This window comes from Cervus canadensis, chromosome 1 (genome assembly GCF_019320065.1).
Source record: "Cervus canadensis isolate Bull #8, Minnesota chromosome 1, ASM1932006v1, whole genome shotgun sequence".
Taxonomy (NCBI): domain Eukaryota; kingdom Metazoa; phylum Chordata; class Mammalia; order Artiodactyla; family Cervidae; genus Cervus; species Cervus canadensis.
The window spans coordinates 45,669,608-45,690,132 of NC_057386.1; the positions used below are offsets into that span (position 1 = coordinate 45,669,608).

Genomic DNA, 20,525 nt, shown 5'->3' on the forward strand with positions numbered 1-20,525 from the left:
TCTCTTTCGCTTCCTAACCTCGATTTATATTAGATCAAGTCAAGTGAGAAACAAGACTGTAATCAGGACCGAGCGGGTAGGCTCAGCTTCCACCCCCATCCCGATCGCGGCATTGGTACTTCCTCTCCTCAATTCCCTCTCAATAATGGTACTGTCCACGGAGGGGGGAACGGGAAGGGATTCTGAAGTCCTCCGAGTTCGGAGGCCGGTCCTAGCACAGAGTCACCCCTCGAGTCGCGGCGCTGTCGTACCGCCCACTGCCCTCTGATTGGCTGCCGAGGCCCCGCAGTCGAGCCCAGCGCGCCGCGCCGCCCTCACTACAGCTCCGGCCGCCGCGCCGCCTGGGTTTCGTATACCTTGTTCTCTGCGGGCTGTGGGGGCTTCGCGCCGCGGCCGTTAGTCATGTCGGGTAGGTGACTTCTTCAGCGAGCAGCGGCAGCAGCGAGAAGGGGCCCGGCGGGGTTGGGCCGTCTTCCCGCCCACCGGAGGGCCCCGAGGGAAGCCTCCGGCCCTGAGGGAGGCTGGGGTGGGGGGGCTGCCGCGGCCGCCGCCATGTTGGACTGAAGGGACGCACGCTCCCAACGCTCTCCGTCTGCAAATTTCGGCGGGAGCGCCTCGAGCCCCCTGTCTCTTGACCCAGCCCTTGGAACTTGAGGCGACGTGCCGCCCCCGGGGGAGGGTGTGTGAATCGGGGTGGGGGCGGAGGCCGCTACGCCATCGTAGGGGCGGGGGGAGCCCGTGATTAGAGCATCAGCCGGAGAGAATCGGTGCTTCTGGTTCTCCGCTTCGCCTCAGATCTTTCAGCGAGGCCTCAGGCCAGTCGTCTCGCCGTCTCGTCCCTCAGTTTCCCCATCCGTGAAGTGGAGCTGGGCCTTCCTGACTCACCCATTCATCAGGTGCGGGCCTTGATGCTCTAGGAGCCCTTTTTAAAAGGATGTTGCCTGACAAGAAATCCTACATGTCGTCATTCATGTAGTAGCCTCCCGGATTCGAGTTGGGGGTGTTTGCATCTAATTCAGCTTTCTGTTCACCCTCCTCTGTCATCTCAGACCCTCTAAAGTTGTCTCCTCACGAGCTTGAAAGTGAGCCTTGTCTATTATTAATGGGTTCGTGTAGATGCTTGTTGCATTTATGTTGAAACATACAAACGAAAGGAAACGTAGTCTTCCACCAAGCACCTAAAATGATGCGGGGGCCTCCCCGCCTCCCGCCCCCGACTCGTTGTGTGGAGGAGACAAAGAGGCCTTGGTCTCATCAGGACAGCCCATTTAGATCCTGCTAAAGCAGAATATACAGTCTGGGAGGTGGATCTGCTCTTTTTTTTTTTAAAATTCAGACTTTAAACGTTTTATTTTGTATTGGAGTATAGCCGATTAGCAGTGTTATGGTAGTTTCAGGTGAACAGCAAAGGGACTCAACCATAGATACACATATATCTATTCTTCCTCAAACCCAGATCTGCCCTTGATTTAGCATTCTTAGGTGCCACACAAGGTCCTCTGTCGTTGGGTACATCACAGGCTGCAAAGACAGACTCAGCTTTCCACTTACTAGAAACTGTCATAAGAGGTGGAAAAGCAGAACACGTCCCTGAAAGCCAGGTGATTGGGATGAAAATGACAGCTGGCAGAGTATTATACAGTTTTTTTCCCCAAGGGAGAACCTGTTGATAGTGAAAAAAACAAAACCCCTTTCTCCAAGTAATCCATTTTTGCAGAAGGGTGGAAATGTGTGACAGAAAGCAGGCTAAGAGGAGACCATGTTAGCAAGAATGGTTGGATCGAGGAATGATAAACATTCCTTATATTAACATGGATATTAAGTCAGAATGTTGATCTTTTGGGGAAAGGGGCAAAAGATACCTGATGTAAAAGGGTATTAATTGCACAGAATTAATCTCTTTAATTCTTGCTCAGGTGAGAAGTAACTTCTTACCCCGAAGCACATGTTGGGGTATATTTAATTAGGTGCATAATTTGGAGTGAAGTCTGGTAAAGTTCCACAGAAGAACATGTAAACACACTCTAAGGAGGGTGTGAAACCCCTCTATGATTTAAAAGGTTCTCCTACCTTCAGGGAGAAATTTACCATTTCAGTGGATATAGTTCTCATTAGGAACTATTGACCTGTCTTGATTTTTGATGTGATTATTGGTTTAAAGCAGTGGCTTATTTTTGTAGGACTGGGTAGCCTTTATGGAAAATTAAGTTTTAGAGGTGTACTGTTTGCAAAATCCAGGATTTTCAGCATGTCATAATAGTGTGTGAGCTGGTTAATGCATTATTACTGCTCTTCAAAATTACCAAGACAGTACATATCCTTGTTGTTTGGTAATTTGAGTGTTTTTATTTTTTATTTGAATGTTTTTAATACTGAAATTGACTTTTTATGTCAAAAGGAGCTATTTAGTAATTTGCTTGTTTCTACATTAAGTCAACTAAATTTAGAATTAACGTCTAATTAGTGTTAGATAATATTTGTACATTTTGCAATTTGCGTATAAAAATAATACTTTTGACTTGATATAAAAATAGGAGTGATGTTTTTGACTTATTCTTGATGAATGTTTAAGTTAATAAATTTAAAAGAGCAGACTCCCTCCTAAACAACTAATAGCATTCAGTTTAGGTAAATCCGTTAAACATTCCAAACTATACTTACAAATTTATCAAATTGACTCAACCACTCTAGTTGCCTGACAAGACAGATTTATAAATCTAGTAAAATAAGTGTGTACATAATAAGTCAGAATTGTAAATATTGTGAGTCAGACTCTCAGATAAATATTAGCTGACACCTTTTAAGTTAAAGTCAAATCTGATATCACTTACACATATAAAAGTTACAAAGTCAAGATACTTCTTTTGGCAATAGGGCAGACTAAGATAACTTGCAAATATTCTGTCTACAGATAACTAAAAATGCGGGAGCTTAACATAAAACAAAGGGTGGGCTTCTGCTGCCAGAAGTGAAGTAGAAGCCAGCATGGTAGGCATAGAGCTGACTTGGTGGTTTCCCTGAAGAGGAGGGTGTAGGTCACAGTATTCAGAGAGTTGAGTTTATTGCTCAAGTAACTAAGCACAGGAGATGAAGTCTTGAGACCTTTAGAGCCTTGTAGTGGGAGCTGAGACTCTTACATAAACCCTGGATGTTTAAAGGACTGTATCTTCAGTGAAAGAATGAACTAGGAAAAAACCTTCGTATCAGCATAGGAGATAACCAACCTGGGCCTTGAGTAAGAGGGAAAAAAGTCTTTTTCCAAGAATTTGTAACCTGGGAACTGGGCTTCATAGTTTCAGTGTACATTTAGACTAGTTATGAGATCCAGGAAACCTCAAGCCAAGAAATTTAATGTAAAAGTTTGTTCTAGACTGGCACTAATAACCTTGGGGTTCTTAGTAGAAACAAATGAAAACCTTTTTTGAGTAAATTTCAGGGTTTGGGTCACTAGGAATTTTATAGGAAAAACCTTGCAGTTCACAGTAATACATTGCAGAATTCTGGGAAACAGCTCACCGAAATGAGTGACAAATGGTATTTGAACCCCTAATTAGATGGTTTGGATAAGAGTATTAAAGGTTTAAAATTATTGAAAACCTAAAAAGGAATCAGTCCTAAGACCAAGACTTGAAAAAAGGTTGCATAGATTTGAAAAAGAACCAAGTGTAACTTCTAGAGGTGGAGAAAATGTCTAAGTTGAATTGCAGATGAACCTAGCCGGAAGAGATAACTAGTGAGGTAAGAAATAGATGGGGTTTAATTAGCAATTACCCGGGATTCAATTCAGAAGGTTAAAATGAAGATTGAGAGGTTAGGAAATGTGGGAGGAACTGTCCCTGGTGGTCCAGTGGTTAAGACTTGGCGCTTCCAGTTCAGAGGGTGTGGATTTGATCCCTTGTTGGGGCACTAAGATCCCACATGGTCTGGAGTGCAGTCAGAAAGTTAAAAAAAAAAAAAAACCTTGGAAAGTAGATTGGGAAGCTCTGATACACATCTGAGTTTGAGAAGGAGAAAATGGTAATTGATAGTTGAGAATTTTCCAAAATTGATGGATCAAAAAGCAGTAGTCTCAAACATGAGACATAAAAGTCAGTTCATACTCACATATAAATGTGAGACTATGAATTTATGAAATACCAGTAACAAACCTAGCAGAAGAAATAGGGAAATGGTAAGATTGGTAGACTTCTTAAAAGTTTTAAGAAGCTGCTAAATACTGAAGTGATCTTTGAAGTTTAGAGGAAAAATAACGTGTGACCTTGAATTTTTTATCCAAATAAAAGACAGTACCACTTTCAGGCGTTTACTGAAGGAACTCATAAAAAGAAATCCAGATTGGGAATACATGTAAATCCATGGCTGATTCATATCAATGTATGACAAAACCCACTGGAAAAAAATAATAATAATAAAAAAAAAGAAATCCAGAAGGGAGGAGTAGGATGCAAAAAAATGTAGAGGAAGTAAATGCAGTAGTTAAAAAATATTGACTGTGGGATTTTGAAGATTAAAATGATTACATTTAGAGTTTTTACAGTGGAAGCAAATGATACAGGAAAAAACGTGGAAGCAAAATAATAGATGAAGGCTGTAATTGGCATTATAGCATTAAAATTTTTTTTTTTTTTTTAAATTCTTATATTCTAGTGGAGGTTGAAGATCATTTTGAACTTTGTCAAAAATGTATGTTAAAAATTGAACATAATCTTTAATGAATGGTAATTTATTACAAGAACAGAATTTGAGCGTCTAAAGCAATAGAGGGGGAAAAGAGGAAAATCCAGTAGAAGGAAGCTAAGGAGTTGGGGGAATAAAGGCCCTGGTAAGTAGAGAGTCCAGTATAGGCTACTAGGAATAAATAAAAAGTAACAGTAGTGAAAATATGAAAACATCAATTGAGAGATTTTCCACATTGGGAAAAATTGATCTAGATACATGCTTTCAAAAATGATACAAAAAGTGAAAATGTTAGTCACTCAGTGGTGTCCCACTCGACCCTGTGGACTGTAGCCGGCCAGGCTCCTTTGTCCATGGGTTTATGCAGGCAAGAATACTGGAGTGGGTAAGAATTCCCTTCTCCAGGGGATCTTTCCGACCCAGGATTCGAACCACAAGCTTCTGCATTGCAGGCAGATTCTTTACCATCTGAGCCACCAGGGAAGATGTCTAAAGCATCAGAATAAGAAATGTTAAGAAATATAGAGATAGAAAAAGACTAATCAGGCAAACATCAACCAAAAGGAAGATTGCTTGGTTACCAGTCAAAAGAAAGTTTGGACATTTTTAATGATAGTCTTCATGTAATGTTAAAAGGAAATTCACCAGGAAGGTGTAAATATGTACTTTTATGTGCCTGACAGTATAGCCTCAAAATGTAGAAGCAAAAAACACTGTTAGAAGAAATTGACAAATACAGAGTCAGACAGGGAATTTTAAGTTTAAACATACCTCTCTGTGTAATTAATAGATCAGGTAGATGAAACAGGAATAGGAATGATAGAATTAACAAGCATCTTACAGACAATTCTTTGAACATTTAGAAAATGCAGTTCTTTTCAAGCACATAGGGGGCATTTATGAAAGTGAAAGTATTTACCAAGGGGAAAAGCAAAATCGTGACAAATACCTAGAATAGAGAAAATACCTTTTCTGGCTGCAATGGAATATAATTAGACAGAACCACAAAGAGTATCAAAACCCTGTACACTTAGAAGTAAAAGCACTTCTGAATAATTCATGGGCCCAGATATAAGGCTCAAGTGCCAAGTGCTTAATAATGAGCAGTTGTTTGAAATGCCTTAGAATTTATTTTTTGTCATACAGTTTATAAACTGATTTTCTCTGAATGTAAAACATGTATACTTTCTTAGTCAAGTATACTAAGGGCTAGACTTGTGGGTCAATATGCTTATTTCTGTGTTCTAGAGTTTTAAAGTCAGCCAGCTAAAGAAGCCATATTTACTCTTTCAGAGAGCAGAAGTGACTGGATTAAGAGGTTTGATTCTTAATAGATTAGGGTCCTATAACATGTGTGCTGTGTACTTCTATGATTCTTGCCTGAGCCAAAGTATAATAAGATCTTGGACTCTACTCTGTTGCTGGGAGAACCCACATCAGTGCCTTGGGATATAATTTAACCTAAAGCTTTATATCCCCAGTGTTGTATATTTGTTTCACTTGTACACTCCCTCCTTCCACTGTAATCCTTTTTAGTTTCTGAATTGGTTGAAACTAATTTCCTTTGCCATTTGATAGAAGCATCTAATCTTTTAGATACATCTGGTCTTTGAGATACATCTAATCTTTTTATGATCCAGGTAGATTCTATATTCTTTTCATGTATTTCTTATTTGATTGTTAGCTACAAATCTAGTCATTTTATTATTACAGGCTTTTGTGTGCTAAGTCACTTCAGTCATGTCACTTCAGTCATGTTCGACTCTTTACAGCCCCATAGACTGCAGCCCACCAGGCTCCTCTGTCCCATCAAATTCTCTAGGCAAGAATACTGGAGTGGGTTGCCATACCTCCTCTAGGGGTTCTTCCCGAGCCAGGGATCGAACCCATGTCTCCTAATGTCTCTTGCGTTGGCAGGCAGGTTCTTTACCACTAGCGCCACCTGAGTATTATGGGCAGTGATGCACAATTTTTTTCCACCTTGGTTAGCGACCAGGGAAGCCCACTTCTCTTTTCTAGTAGCTAAGTCATGTCCGACTCCTATGATGATACTGTGGACTGTAGCCCACCAGGCTCCTCTGTCCATGGGATTTCCCAGGGAAGAGTACTAGAGGGGGTTGCCATTGCCTTCTCCAGGGGATCTTCCCGACCCAGGGGTCAAACCCGCAACTCTTCCATTGGCAGGCGGATTCTTGACCACTGTGCCACATGGGAAGCCCCAATTCTTTTACTCATCACTAATAAAGGTATGTCATTCATTTGAATCTGAGGAGAATCGCAAAGGATATATACTAATTGCCCAAGTCCCTGAAAGGTTTGATAAAGTTGGGGTTAAACAGCTGACTTAGCTTTTTACCAAGTCTGCAGAGATCTTTTTGTTGCTACTGACAGCCAGAGCAATCCAATCCAATCCAAGGGAGTGGTGTATGTTCTTAGAGTGTGTATTTTCCTTTTTTTAATCCTGATTAGTTTTAACAGATGTCTTTTTGTATATAAAGATAATATAGCTTGAGCTTTTGAGTTTCTGTTAAAAGGATGGGTTTTTCACTGATTGTTTCTCACTTATTTACTTGATTTTTGTGACATCAGGACATATTTGTAGAGTAGTTATTTTCAGAGATACTACTGTAAATAGCCAATACTATTGACACAGATTTTTCCTTGCACTGTATTTTTAACTTCTAGTTTTCCTTTCTGTAGTTACTTTTTATAATATTTTCTTAACATTTCATCTGTAAGAGCTAAAGTCAGCCTTTGAGGGAAGCCTACTTTTAAATAAGATTAAACATTCTTTTTATGTGTTTTAGATTCTGGAAGTTACGGTCAGTCTGGGGGTGAACAGCAAAGGTAAAGTATATGCACATTTCAATAATACCATGAATGAGTAGAACTGAGAAAAAAAGATATATTTAGTCAGGTGTCCCTCTTGAGATTTGGTATCTTGACGTCTTAAAGAGTTAAATATTAGCTTGTCGAGGGGAAAGAGTTGGCCTAGGTACATAGGTGCTGTAAAATATTTTTCTTTTTTTAAAAGTCTGTTTCAATCAGTCAATATAGATGCCCCCTAGAGATTAAAAGAAATCTCACAAGTATTGTAAAGATTGTTTCCTTTAAGAAAGTTTTTAGCAGAAATCATTATTAAAAGGATTTAAGCAGTTAACTATAACAACTTCTTAGAAAAAGCATCTTTTGGATGGTATATAATATGCTAACATGTTTCTGGAGTGGATTTTCTTGAAGCGCTATGATAGAAATGTTTAGTGTTTTTAAAAGGCTCCTTGCTATGCTCACAATAAAAAGTCTGTTTTTATGTGAATACATTCACATGTAGTAGGATTCTCTTGCTTAACAGAAATATAGCCTTCAACTTGTACTATAAATGTTTTGTAGCTCGGTGTGAGATTTTCAGGAGAGCATCTCAGATATCTCTCATCAAGTTTTAAGCTTAGTGAAAACAAAACTGATTTGACTTTTTTATTCTCATAGGATAGACCCTCGTAGTAGGCAACTGGCAAATGTTTATTCAATGAAATATATTTTATAAAGTTAAATTCTTTTAGTACTTGATAGCTCTAAACTAATAAGTTATTTGGCAGATGTTTTATTTTTCTTTGGCATATATTCAGAAAGTTTATTTCTGACTCGTTAAAGCTTATATACAATAACATTAAAGAAAGTTCAAATCTGAGGAAGCTACGTGTGTTCATTCAGTTAAAAACTATATGCCAGGCTGTGCTGTAACACAGGGGGTACAATATACTTTTACTCTGTGATAGTACTCTGAAGATATACATACCTCTATTACTGAGGCACTAAAAATTGGACATTTAGTGCCACACTGTGCCTTTTCTAGGATCTTAGAGGCAAGTTAAGGTAAATGGTAGGAAGGTAAATGGTAGGAAGAAATTAATCTGTCAAAGCACAGTTAAATTGATTGAAGCTCTACCTTAGAGTCTTTTTTTCTTTCACTTCACATATTTATTATGGGTCTTGCTACCATTCTGTCCCCAGCCTCCTACCCATCCAAGCATAATTCTCTTGGGATTTTCTAGCTCTGGTGGTAAAGTTTTTTTTTTTTCTGCACAACAAGCTTATTTTTATTTCTTTTTATCTTGGGCAGCGTTGGGTCTTAGGTGTGGTGAAGTTTTTTTTGTGGGAGATTGTCAAAGCAAAACTTCTGGTGATTGACATTCAAGAGGTCTTGAAATGACTTCATTTATGTCTTTGACTGTCTTTGGTTATCACCTTTTGGTTAGACTTTAAGAGGTAGGCAGATTGACCATTTTTCAGGAAAGAAGCTTGTATTTGAGTTGATAGTTGAAAATAAGGATAGAGTTCTTTTAAGCTTTTAAATTCTAGCACATTTCTTTCAAGTAGTACGTCTTTCTTTTACAGTTATTCTTCCTATGGAAATCAAGGCAGCCAAGGTTATGGACAAGCACCACAAGTAGGTTAAATATAAATTGAGTTCTTTATAAATAGTTTTAATCTTAAATATGCAGTGAAACTTGTATTTATCTAAATTTCAGAGCTATTCTGGCTATGGACAAACTACTGACTCTTCATATGGACAGAACTATAGCGGCTACTCTGGTTATGGACAAAGCCAATCAGGTTGGACTGATTTGTTAAATTTACTGTTTTAGATGTTAAAAAATCAGAACCTTTCCTACATGTGTATCCATTCTATCTTTAGGTTATTCACAGTCCTACAGTGGTTATGAGAATCAAAAGCAGAGCTCATATAGCCAGCAACAATCTTATAATAACCAGGGACAGCAAAACATGGAATCATCAGGAGGGTAAGGAAACAGTAAAGTACTGGGGTTGTGTTGGGAAGTGAAAGGAACACTTTGGGCATTAAACAGTTTTCACTAAAAAGTCCTTGCTTTAAACACTTTTTTCAGAAAAGTGTTGATGAAGTATGAATTTCATAGTTTTGTGTTATAAAGAATGTGGAAATTGTCAGTTGATATTTTGTTCTTTTCATGTGTTACTTATAAAATTAGTGCAGCTCTAAATGAATGCAGATGATTTAAATGTTAAAAAGTAAAATTTGGACCTCTGCTTTATACGTGAGATGAAATGAAAAAGCTGCCTATAAAGACTTACCAGTGTTTACTTTTTATTTCCATTTTATTTTTTAACCATTTTAATGTCTTACCTTTTCAGGGACAAAAATATTAAAAGTGCCAAAAACTATCCACATATTTCAGATACCTTAAAAAATGTTTTAATTGTTAATATAGGTAGGTGAATATTAGCAATTTTACAGGGTTTTCTTTTTTTTTTTTTAATAATTATTGGATTCGAGGAGCCTGTCCTTGTTATTAGTTTTAATAATAGCAACTTTTTTTTACTGTGCTTTACAATTTGTGAAATGCTTTTGCATTTCCTAATTTAATTGATTCTGTTTTAATTACCACTGAGATTGTTAAGATTATATTGCCTTGCAAGTTACACAGCTAAAAAGTGAGACAGAAATGGAAGTCACTAGTATTTTTTGCCTCTGCAGGGAAGAAATTATTATAAGTGAAGTTCAGTTAAATAAAAGTATTGGGAAAAAAATTAGGAAAAGATTTATGACATCACATTTATCAGTCTTAATAGATAGGAGAGTGCTTTGAAAAGTAGAAATGGAATACAAGTGTAGGGAATACTATCAAGAAAGCATGTTATATTAGAAGGTTCTTCAAGTCCTATTGGTTAGTTTTAAATTTAAGGAGAATCTTTTTATAAGGATACATTTTTGGAAATGAGACATCTAAGTGTGGACCAAAGAGAAATGTTAGATTTGGTTTAAGTCATTCTCAAGGAAATTGTAGGATTCTGACCATTGTTGTGATGTGCTTTGGATAGGGAGTTGGGGAACATACTGATCTTTATTAGATATTTTGATCATTTGCTGTGACATAAGATGTGACAATTAAGATAGGAGGCCATTTTTGTTCCCACTCCCCCTTTTTTTTAAGTAGCTCAAAACATTAGAACTCAAATCCAATGAAGTATTTCTTTCAACACTCCCATCCTGAGAGCAGGTAATTAATAACCATATGGCTCAGAACCTGCTTAGAATTTTTTTTTTAATGGCCAGAGATAATAAAGCAGTCTTCTTTGATAGTTAGACTTCTTTTCAGTTAAAAAGTGGCATCACAAAGCAAGTTCCTTCTTCCTACTCAGCAGACTAAAAATTTGAATGATTTATTACTATTTTCTAATAGCAATATTTTGTACTATTGGAGATGCTTAGAAGAGTATACTAATGATAAGGTTCTAAAGATAAGAAAGTAGTCCCCAAAATATTATTAAATATGATTTTCTTGCTTCTCTATAGTTTTCAAAGGTGTGTGCTTTTTCTCATAATGCAACACCTCTTCAGTGATGGTGGAATTATTGTTTGAAAGTCATTCCATTGGTGATAAGATTCTCTAGATAAAAAAAACTAGATGATTCTCACCAGAAAGGAGTAGTAAATGTGGTTAAGGTCTTATAGCAATCACTCAGTCAGCTTAACTACAGTAAACAGTCCTGTAAAGTCACTTAAGTTGTTGATCTCTGTTTTAGCCAAGGTGGAAGAGCACCTTCATATGACCAGTCAGACTATGGTCAACAAGATTCATATGACCAGCAGTCAGGCTATGATCAACATCAAGGCTCTTATGATGAGCAGTCAAATTATGATCAGCAGCATGATTCCTATAATCAAAACCAGCAGCCCTACCATTCACAAAGGGAAAATTACAGCCACCACACACAAGGTGAGATATGCTGCCCTCTTTATTTTTTTTAACCTTCAGAGAATTGTTTGTATATTGAACTTTGTTTTGAAAGACCCAATACAAATTACAGATTTCAACTGTAAACATTTGGAGTGACCTTGAACATATGTTCTCTCTCATATCCATCAAAGTTAGTTTCTTAGGTTGATATTTCTGAACTTCTTGGAGACTCCAAATGGTCACGTGATTTTTTTTGCTGGCTAATTTAAAAATTTCCTTTGTTGTCTCAATAAAGTGATCAGTTGACAATGCTGCTACTGCCATTTTTTTTTTTTTTTAAATTTGAAAATTTTGTATTTTTTGGCTGCACCATGAGGCATGTGGAATCTTAGGTTCCTAACCAGGGATTGAACCCTTGCCCCCTGCAGTGGAAGCACAGAAACTTAACCACTGTACCACAGCAGGGAAGTTCTCGCTACCAGTTCTTTTTGGTGGTGGTGCTGTATGTGATTTGAGAAAATTATGATCCTGTATTAACCTTCTCTAACATCATACCACTTTATCTTTACTGTGGTATTTAAGAATCTGACCAGCCATGAAAATGAATGCTTCAAGGGCAAAGGTTCTGCCTTACTCATTTTTGTACCTGCTTAATATTTGTTGACTAGTTGAATGAATGACTTAGCAACTGAGTAAAAGAGAAAGTTCATTCACTAAATACCTTATTCAGTGAATATATTCACTACTGTTTCTCAGTTTGAAAATCTGGTTATTCCTTATTTGTGTTTTATTTACATTCAAATATTTTTGACATGAAAAAAAGTAGCCTTTGAGATTAGGGTGTCCTTTTAATTAACTGGGGTTCTGTACCTAATGTACTTAAACTGTTTCATGTTACCATCACATGAAAAGGTGATAACTATGTCACCATTTTGCTGTCTGACTTTGGTAGAATGGGATTTGACATGGGTATAATTCTCATACATTTAATTCCAGATTGTGTTATGGTGACTTGCATTTGAGTTTTGTGCACAAGTGCCATTTTCTGAAGGTGATTTAAAGAGCCATTTAGGATTGTGTTGTGGAAAGCCTTTGTCGGAAATTTCAAGTTACTTATGTATGTTTGTATTAATTTTCTTTTCTGTAGATGACCGTCGTGATGTGAGTAGGTATGGAGAAGATAATAGAGGATATGGCGGGTCACAGGGAGGAGGTAGAGGGCGTGGGGGATATGACAAGGATGGAAGAGGTCCTATGACAGGATCAAGGTAAGTTTTTAGATACGGATGCCTGCATTGCTTTTTCTTTTTTTAAAAAATTATTTAGCTGGTTTGATTCCATCATCTGATTTCGTTAAGATGCCTAAAAAAGAGATTATGTTCTAGACAAGAGGACAGAAATTCAAATTTTATTTTCAGTGTTAAGATGTCACATAAATTACCTCAAAATAGGTTTTCTTAGCAGTTAGCTTTTGTTGTATTAAAACCAGTGGAGAAAAGTCCCCTGCTGTAATGTGGTTAAACCACTCAACTATGTTTTTCATGCCAGAGCTATAGACTCTAAACTCATTTAAAAGATGACTCTGGGAAATCCAAGTGTTTCAATCTGTAGAAAGTAAAAGGTAAGTTGAGAATTCTAGATTAGAAGGTAGAGAGGCTATTTTAATCTTGAATCCCTTTGGGATGGGAAAATATTAGGAAGCAATAGCAGAGTATAAAGTTGAGGTTGGCAGAGGAGAGAAAGATTGTATATAACTGACCTGTTTTGTTCCTATTTTTAAGTAAATAATTACTGAAATAATTAGTACAATGTCACATACCATTGTGTATTTTGTCTAGACTAAGCTGTGGAAAAGGAATGACTTTAATTCAGCTTTCCTTTTTTTTAATTGTTATTTTTATTTTAGGTTTTGGTATTTACTTATGGCATATGTTATGAAAGCTGGTTTTAAAATTACTTTCAAGTATATCTGTAAATTTAGCACTTATGCTCTAAAAACAGGAATGAAAAAATAGTTGGCACTTACTGTCCTCAGATGAAATTTGTACACGGCAAATTTCATGTATAAAATATACAGGCTTAAAGGATAATTTGTGTTCTTTGGGAATTGAAATTGTCAGCAGCATGTTAACTGACAATAATATATCAGTACTCTTTTGCTTCTTAGGGACTGAGTGTCTGTTCCCTGAGGTAACCTGAGAAAATCAGTTACATACAGCACTGTTAATTTTTCAACTGAGCCAGGAATTCTATCTCACTGACTTTTTCTGTTTAGTGTACAGTGCTTTGATCTAACAAATCTAAAGTCTAAACATATTTGAAAAATGTTTATAAGACTTGAACATTAAAAGTTTTGATTAATAGCTTAAGTCAGTGTATTAAGGTAAAGCAACTATGTTGTATGCCTCTTTGTTATCAAAGAGGATAGGGTACCATCATGTGGATATAAATGAACAGTGTACAGTGACACAGTGCTTACTGTCTATCCATAGCTTCCTCCCCTCAAACAGCATCCCAGACAGGATAACTAATAGGTTATGTGATTTTTCCAGGTAATATGTTTTAGATCAGTGGTCCCCAACCTTTTTGGCACCAGGGACTGGTTTTGTGGAAGACAATTTTTCCACGAACTGGGATCAGAGGGGGATGCTTTTGGGATGATTCAAGTGTTTTTACATTTATTGTACACTTTATTTCTATTATTACATCAGCTCCACTTAAGATCATCAGGCATTAGATCCTAGAGGTTGGGAACCCCTGTTTTAGATAATTGGCTGCCTTGGGATGCTATATGTTTTATAGTATATCATAAGTTTAATTTTCTTCATAAGGAGGTTATAATTATATGTATAGATTATCTATTAAATTATGTCTGTCTGAGAATAGTAGAATCCCACTTTTTAAAAGGAGGAGGGTAGGGAAGTCTTTAAAAATATGTTTTCAACTTTGGTAGATGACTTATCTTAGGATCAAAGAGTTGAAGGACCTTTCCTGATAAAGAAGGGAAGATCCGTATCTTAACCATCCCAGGCGTTTTAAGCACTTTGTTGACTCTTTGGCAACATAGTTCAGTATAATTTTTGGCCCATGAGCTAAATTTTTGATTTTCAAACTTTTATTTAACCTTAGAAGCTCTTCAAACAAAATCTTACATACAAGCCCAGTATATGTTAGGTCAAAATGTCTGGTTCAGGTCAGGGTAGAATTTGGGGGTGGGGAGGGGTTTTGCCCAGTTGCTGTCTATATATATATATATATATATATATATATTTATATACTCCCTCCCTCTCCCCACCTCCCCACCCCACTAGTAAATGGAATGTACATAAATGGCCTTTTTAAGAAATTTATGTGGTTGATCATGTTTACTTTCTATATTGGGTTGACAAACTATGTGAAAGGCCACGTAATAAGTAATTTAAGCTTTGCAAGTCATGCGTTTTCTGTTGCAGCTGCTCAGCTCTGCTCTTGTAGCACCAGAGCAGCTATAGACATTATATAAGTGAATAAACATGGTTTTGTTCCAATAAAACTTAATTTATGGGTACTGAAATATGAAGTTCATGTAATTTTCATGTGTCACAATATCTTGTTCAGGATATGATTTTTTAGCTTACTTATAGGAGTAAAGTATTTTTTTAAAAAAGGCCCAGTTTCAGGGCTTGCTTTCCTGTACTTGGTTTTACATTTAAGTACCAAAACACCCAAACATCTTTTGTTAGTCTTCATTAACACTCCCATTTGTGTTTGTAATCATCTTATTTAAAAATAGCAAGATTGAAAATATCCTTTCAGGGCTGTTTGAAGAATACCTGCCCTTAGTTGGGTTTATAATTAAAGAAGGGGCACAGTTTGCTGGTGAAGGTGGGATGGGTGGTAAAGGATGGGACATTTCTTAGACTCAGGTTGTTGCTTGACTGCAGGAGGAATTCGGACCAAAGAGATCTGTGAGCTTTCCAGTTATGAAAGAGAAACTTGTGAAGACTATAGGAAACAATGTTTTTCTTGGGAAAAGCACTTGCAGCAAAAAAGATTGAATTTCTAATTGTCATCTATTAGGTTGGTGCAAATCTAATTGCGGTTTTGAACTGAATTTTAAATCATTATAACTAGGGTCAAACACGTCTTTATTAATCAAAGTAGAAGCCATTACAATCAACCATTTTTGCCAACGACAGATAAGTTTGTTTACTCCTGTAGCGTAAAAATCCATGCTTTGGGATTCGATGAAGGCTTGGAAAGCACTTTCTGCCTTCTACTGGTTATGGAAGCATTTTCCCTGCAAAAAGTTGTCGAGATGCTTGAAGAAGTGGTAGTAGATTGGCAGGAGGTCAGGAGAATGTGGCAGATAAGGCAAAACTTCGTTGCCTCATTCATTCAACTTTTGAAGCATTGGTTGTGTGATGTGTGGTCGGGCCTTTTCTGTTGACCAATGCCAGCTGCAGGCATTGCAGTTTTCGGTGCGTCCTATCAATTTGCTGAGCATCCTTCTCAGATGTAATGGTTTTGCTGGGATTCAGAAAGCTGCAGTGAATCAGGTGGGCAGCAGGCCACCAAATAGTGACCATGGCCCTTTTTTGGTCCAAGTTTGACTTGGGAAGTGCTTTGAAGCTATTTATCAGTCCATCTACTGAACTGGTTGTCACCAGTTATCATATAAAATCCACTGTTTGTCCCACGTCACAATTCCATTGAGAAATGGTTTGTTGTTGCATAAGAGATGATGACACTTCAAAATGAATTTTTTGATTTGCGGTCAGCTTATGAGGCATCCACTTATCAAGCTTTTTCACCTTTCCAGTTTGCTTCAACTGCCTAGTAACCATAGAATGGTCAACGCTGAGTTCTTCAGCAACTTCTCGTGTGGTTGTAAGAGCGTCAGCTTTGATGTGTCAGTTGGTCGTTGTCAACTTCTGATAGCCAGCTAAGCACTCCTCATCTTCAAGGCTCTCATTTCATCTTGACCACTTCTGCACTAATGTGTTCGTTAGCAATTCCTGGGCCAAATGCATTGTTGATGTCATGAGTTGTCTCTGCTGCTTTACAACACATTTTGAATAAGAAAATTGCCTGAACTTGCCTTTTGCCTAACATCATTTCCCTAGTCTAAAATAAATGTAAAATAGACAGCAGATAATAACTCATTAGCAAAAAAACATAGTGAGAAATGTGCATTAAAATGATGTATAACATAATCACATTTTAGAGTGTATTCGAGTATCAAATGGCAAAGTTCAACAATGCAAAACGACAATTATTTTTGCACCAACCAAATAAAATGCCACTGACCTTCTAGTGTACTAGAAGCTTAAGGCCATAATTTTTCTCAGTGTTTTTAACTTTATCATTGCAGTGAACGCATTGCAAAATTACTAAAACTAGATAATCATTTTCCATTATTAGTATGTCATCACATTAAGTAGTTTTTTAGGCTTTAACATCTCAAGTCTCAAAAAGTTATCTTGAATTTTGAATGTTCTTAAAAGAAATTTTGAATAGCTTGCTTAGAAATGTGCATGTGTGCTAGTGATAGTCCAGACAGTGCTGCCCAATAGAAATATAATGTGGGTCAACAGTGAGCTACCTATGTAATTTAAAATTTTATAGTAGCTGCATTAAAAAAAAATAAGCAAGTGAAGTTAATTTTAATAATAAATTTTATTTATTCTAATATATCAAAAATATTTTATCAGTATCAGTATAAAAATTGAGATACTGCACATTCTTTTTTTCATACTAAAACTTTGAAATCCATTTTGTATTTTACATTTAGAGTACATACATGTCGATTTAGATTCTCCATATTTCAGAAGGTCAACAAACAGCTACATATGGCCAATAAATGGCTGTATTGGACAGTGCAGCTCTAGAATGATAGATTCTTGGCCTTCTGAAATGTTGATAAATACTGAATCCAGAAAGCCTTTTTGCCACACCTATAAGGAATGGGAGGAAATAGAACATAAATACTGAAACTTCCCTGTGGTCCAGTGGTTAGGACTTCTCCTTCCGATGTAGGGGGTACAAGTTCATCCCTGGTTGTGGAGCAAAGATCCCACATGCCTTGTGGCTGAGAAACCAAAACAAAACAGAAACAATATTGTAACAATTTCAATAAAGATTTTAAAAATGGTCCACATCAAAAAGATCTTAAAAAAAAAAAAGAACAAATACAGCTACTGTTGAGAAATGGGATCTAAATCCACTTGAGTCATTTATGTTTGGAATTAATATTAGTCTGGCATGCTGTAGTCCATGGGGTCACAAAGAGTTGGACACAACTGAGCAACTGAACTGAATTGCATGTTAGTCTTCATATCCAAAAAATTACATTCTGGACTACTGATACGAAAAATCAAACATAGTTTTTTAAGAACTAATCTTTTTCAACTTTTAGCTAAGTTGCTTTTTCTTTCTGGGTATTGAGTTTTCTGGGAATAAAGATTCCTATATTGTCCTGTTACTTTTTGCAGGTTTTAGTCCTTGAATATAGATATATTTGGAGTTTTAAAAATTAAATTTTGAAAAAATATTAAATTTTGGAAATAAGAGACTCTGTCGAAGAACATTTTCTTTCTTGACAAGCACCTGAAGTTAAAATCTGATTGTCTTCTCTAAATATGTAATGCTGTAACAGTGAAGGAACCCTCAGTCTACCCTTAAGTAGGCCTCGTCATTTTGAACCTGGGACAGCCATTTCTGTAGCTGAGTCAAGGATATACAGTTGATTTTCTTATGCAGGGGACACTCAGTCATAAATTTGAGTATGGTTATATTATATCTCTAGTAAATACCTCTACTTTTTTACTTTAAAACATTCTTCAGGAATTCTTTGTACAGTTTTGCTTCTTCTGGGAGGAGAAAAAATTTGTTGTGGCAACACCTTGACTCAGATGTTCATATGCCTTTGTGTCTTAATTTGCTAGCGAGGCCTTAACTTAGTTTATAGAAAAGGGACTTGTAACTTGACTGTAAATTTCAAAGAAAGATTCATAACCAAAGGCCTGTCTTCTATTAACTGATTTGGTAGTGGTACTACTTGAGGTTTGTTTACTGTATTTAATATAATATGTTTCCTAGTAAGGAACTGTAATTAATGAACTTTGTTAATAAGTAAAGAAAAGTGTTGAAATACTGGAAATTGAAAGAAAGTCCCACAGAGAAGTATAGATTATCTAGACCAGTGCTTCATTAACTGTAATATACATATGAACTCCTTGGGGATCGTATTAAAATGTAGATACTGATTCAGTGGGTCTGGGTGCGCTCGCTTTTCTGAGACACTTCTAGGCTCTGCCTTTGTTGCTATTCTGTAGACCACCTTTCAGATACTAAGGATGTAGACCAGCGATCCCCAGCCTTTTTGGTACCAGGGACTGACTTCATGGAAGGCATTTTTCCCATGGACTGGGGATTAGGGGGATGGTTTGGGGATGATTGAAGTGCATTACATTTATTGTGTACTTTATTTCTAATCTAATGCTGCCGCTAATCTGACAGGAGGTACTGGTTCCTGGCCCGGAGGTTGGGGATCCCTGGTATAGACCCTTATTTTGTGAAAGAGGAAACAGAAGCCAAGGGAGAATTACTGACTGGTCTATATTTTCAAGATTGTTTAGTGATAGTTAAGATTATATACCCTGAGTCTCTTAATTTGAAGACTGGTACTTATTTAATAGACTTATTCTGTTTCCGTATTTATGGCCAGTGTGTTTGAAGTGTTCAGCTGTTGAATTTTCAAAGTGCTCATTAATGATGACTTAAGTTAAAATATTATTATATGGAGGAATAGGAAATTATAAACCTATTCAAATATTTATTTTATATCCTTTATATTGTACAGGGATTATGTCCTTTTTCTTTTTTTTCCCCCTTTTTTGTTCAAAGTTGTATTGCTGGCCAGAATAGATATTATAGGAACTAGATGATGTATGAAATTGTGTATTTTCCCCCCACTGCAGCCAGATATAAACAGTTTGGTTCTTGGTTAAGGTGATAGCAAAATGATTCAGTGGTATCTCTCCCAGCACTTAGTTGTGAAAAATTTCTATTTAAAAAATAAAACAACTTTATCCTGGGTGTTTTAATGTCCTGACATAGGAATATGGGCTTTATATTTTCACTAGTTCTTTTCTCATCATTTCTAATGATCATCTTTGAAGAAATCTGAGATACCTTGTTTCTAATAATATTTTTAGCCGTTTAATCTCAGAACTCTGTTTGGCTTCCTTTCACTGAAGAGCTAAGCAGTGATAAAAAGGCCATTTAGAAGCATGGGTTGATGGGAGGGCTTGGGTAATGTTCTGAAAGAGAGGTCTTAGATACTCAATAGGAAACTATGCACATGAAAGACCTGAGCTTCACTTTTTGTCTGCATAGCCTTGAAATAGGCTTATTCTCCTTTTTAGATTTTCTGGGTATCAAGTAAAAATTAATAGCAAATTGAGATGCTTGTGTCTATAACTATATACCAGTTGCAAGGGAGTTCTTTTTTTTTTTTTTTAACATCAAGGTAGTTAGAATAGACTTAAAAAGTTCTTTCTCATTTAGTCAGAGTGATTTTTCTCAGGATGGCTCAGAAAACCTGTCTCGAGGGCAAGGTTATTATTAAAGGGACATTAGTATATTGGACTAGTTTCTTGGGTTATAGTAGAAGATGAGTAGTAGTAGAAAATTAGGTATCACCATCTGAAAACTTTTTGATTATTTTTATATCAATGTCAGCACATGAATCTTAAGAGGATTACATGGTTCAGTTAAGAGAAACAGGCTTTTAATGTATGAGTATTTAAAGAGTTCCTTGATAAGAGATTTCTTATATAAAGCTGTGCACACAAGGGGCATTGACTTACTGGCAGTGGAAATTGCCACTTAAAGTCCTTTCTTGTGGAGTATGTAGCATTCTGTCTCTGATATAGTCTCCTGATTGGTGTGCAGAGCACTGGGTAGCTTGAATTTCAGCAGTTCTGTGATGAGATCTAGCATATGGCAGTTTAAAGTTATACTTTCTGCTAGTGCTCATTTTGCTAGGTATTTGAATGATTTGAATTTTTAAGACTGCTTCCATTCAGGCTCACTTTTGTGTGTATTTGTACCTCGCTTTTTTTCCTCATCTCCTAAAACCCACTG

General features: G+C 36.8%; 1 protein-coding gene across 2 annotated transcripts in view; it reads left to right on the forward strand.

The window, feature by feature from the left end:
• Window positions 1-231: 231 nt before the first annotated feature.
• TAF15 (TATA-box binding protein associated factor 15) overlaps window positions 232-20,525 on the forward strand; it is a 29,431-nt gene continuing 9,137 nt past the window's right edge. The window contains exons 1-7 of one of the 2 annotated variants that reach the window (XM_043481154.1): window positions 232-409; window positions 7,485-7,524; window positions 9,073-9,124; window positions 9,207-9,291; window positions 9,374-9,479; window positions 11,242-11,435; window positions 12,544-12,664. In XM_043481154.1, coding sequence (XP_043337089.1) covers window positions 403-409; window positions 7,485-7,524; window positions 9,073-9,124; window positions 9,207-9,291; window positions 9,374-9,479; window positions 11,242-11,435; window positions 12,544-12,664 — 605 coding nt within the window. In that variant the 5' untranslated portion in view covers window positions 232-402. Of the gene's footprint in view, window positions 410-789; window positions 897-7,484; window positions 7,525-9,072; window positions 9,125-9,206; window positions 9,292-9,373; window positions 9,480-11,241; window positions 11,436-12,543; window positions 12,665-20,525 lie in introns of those variants that run through there. The other variant, XM_043481162.1, reaches the window with a different exon arrangement.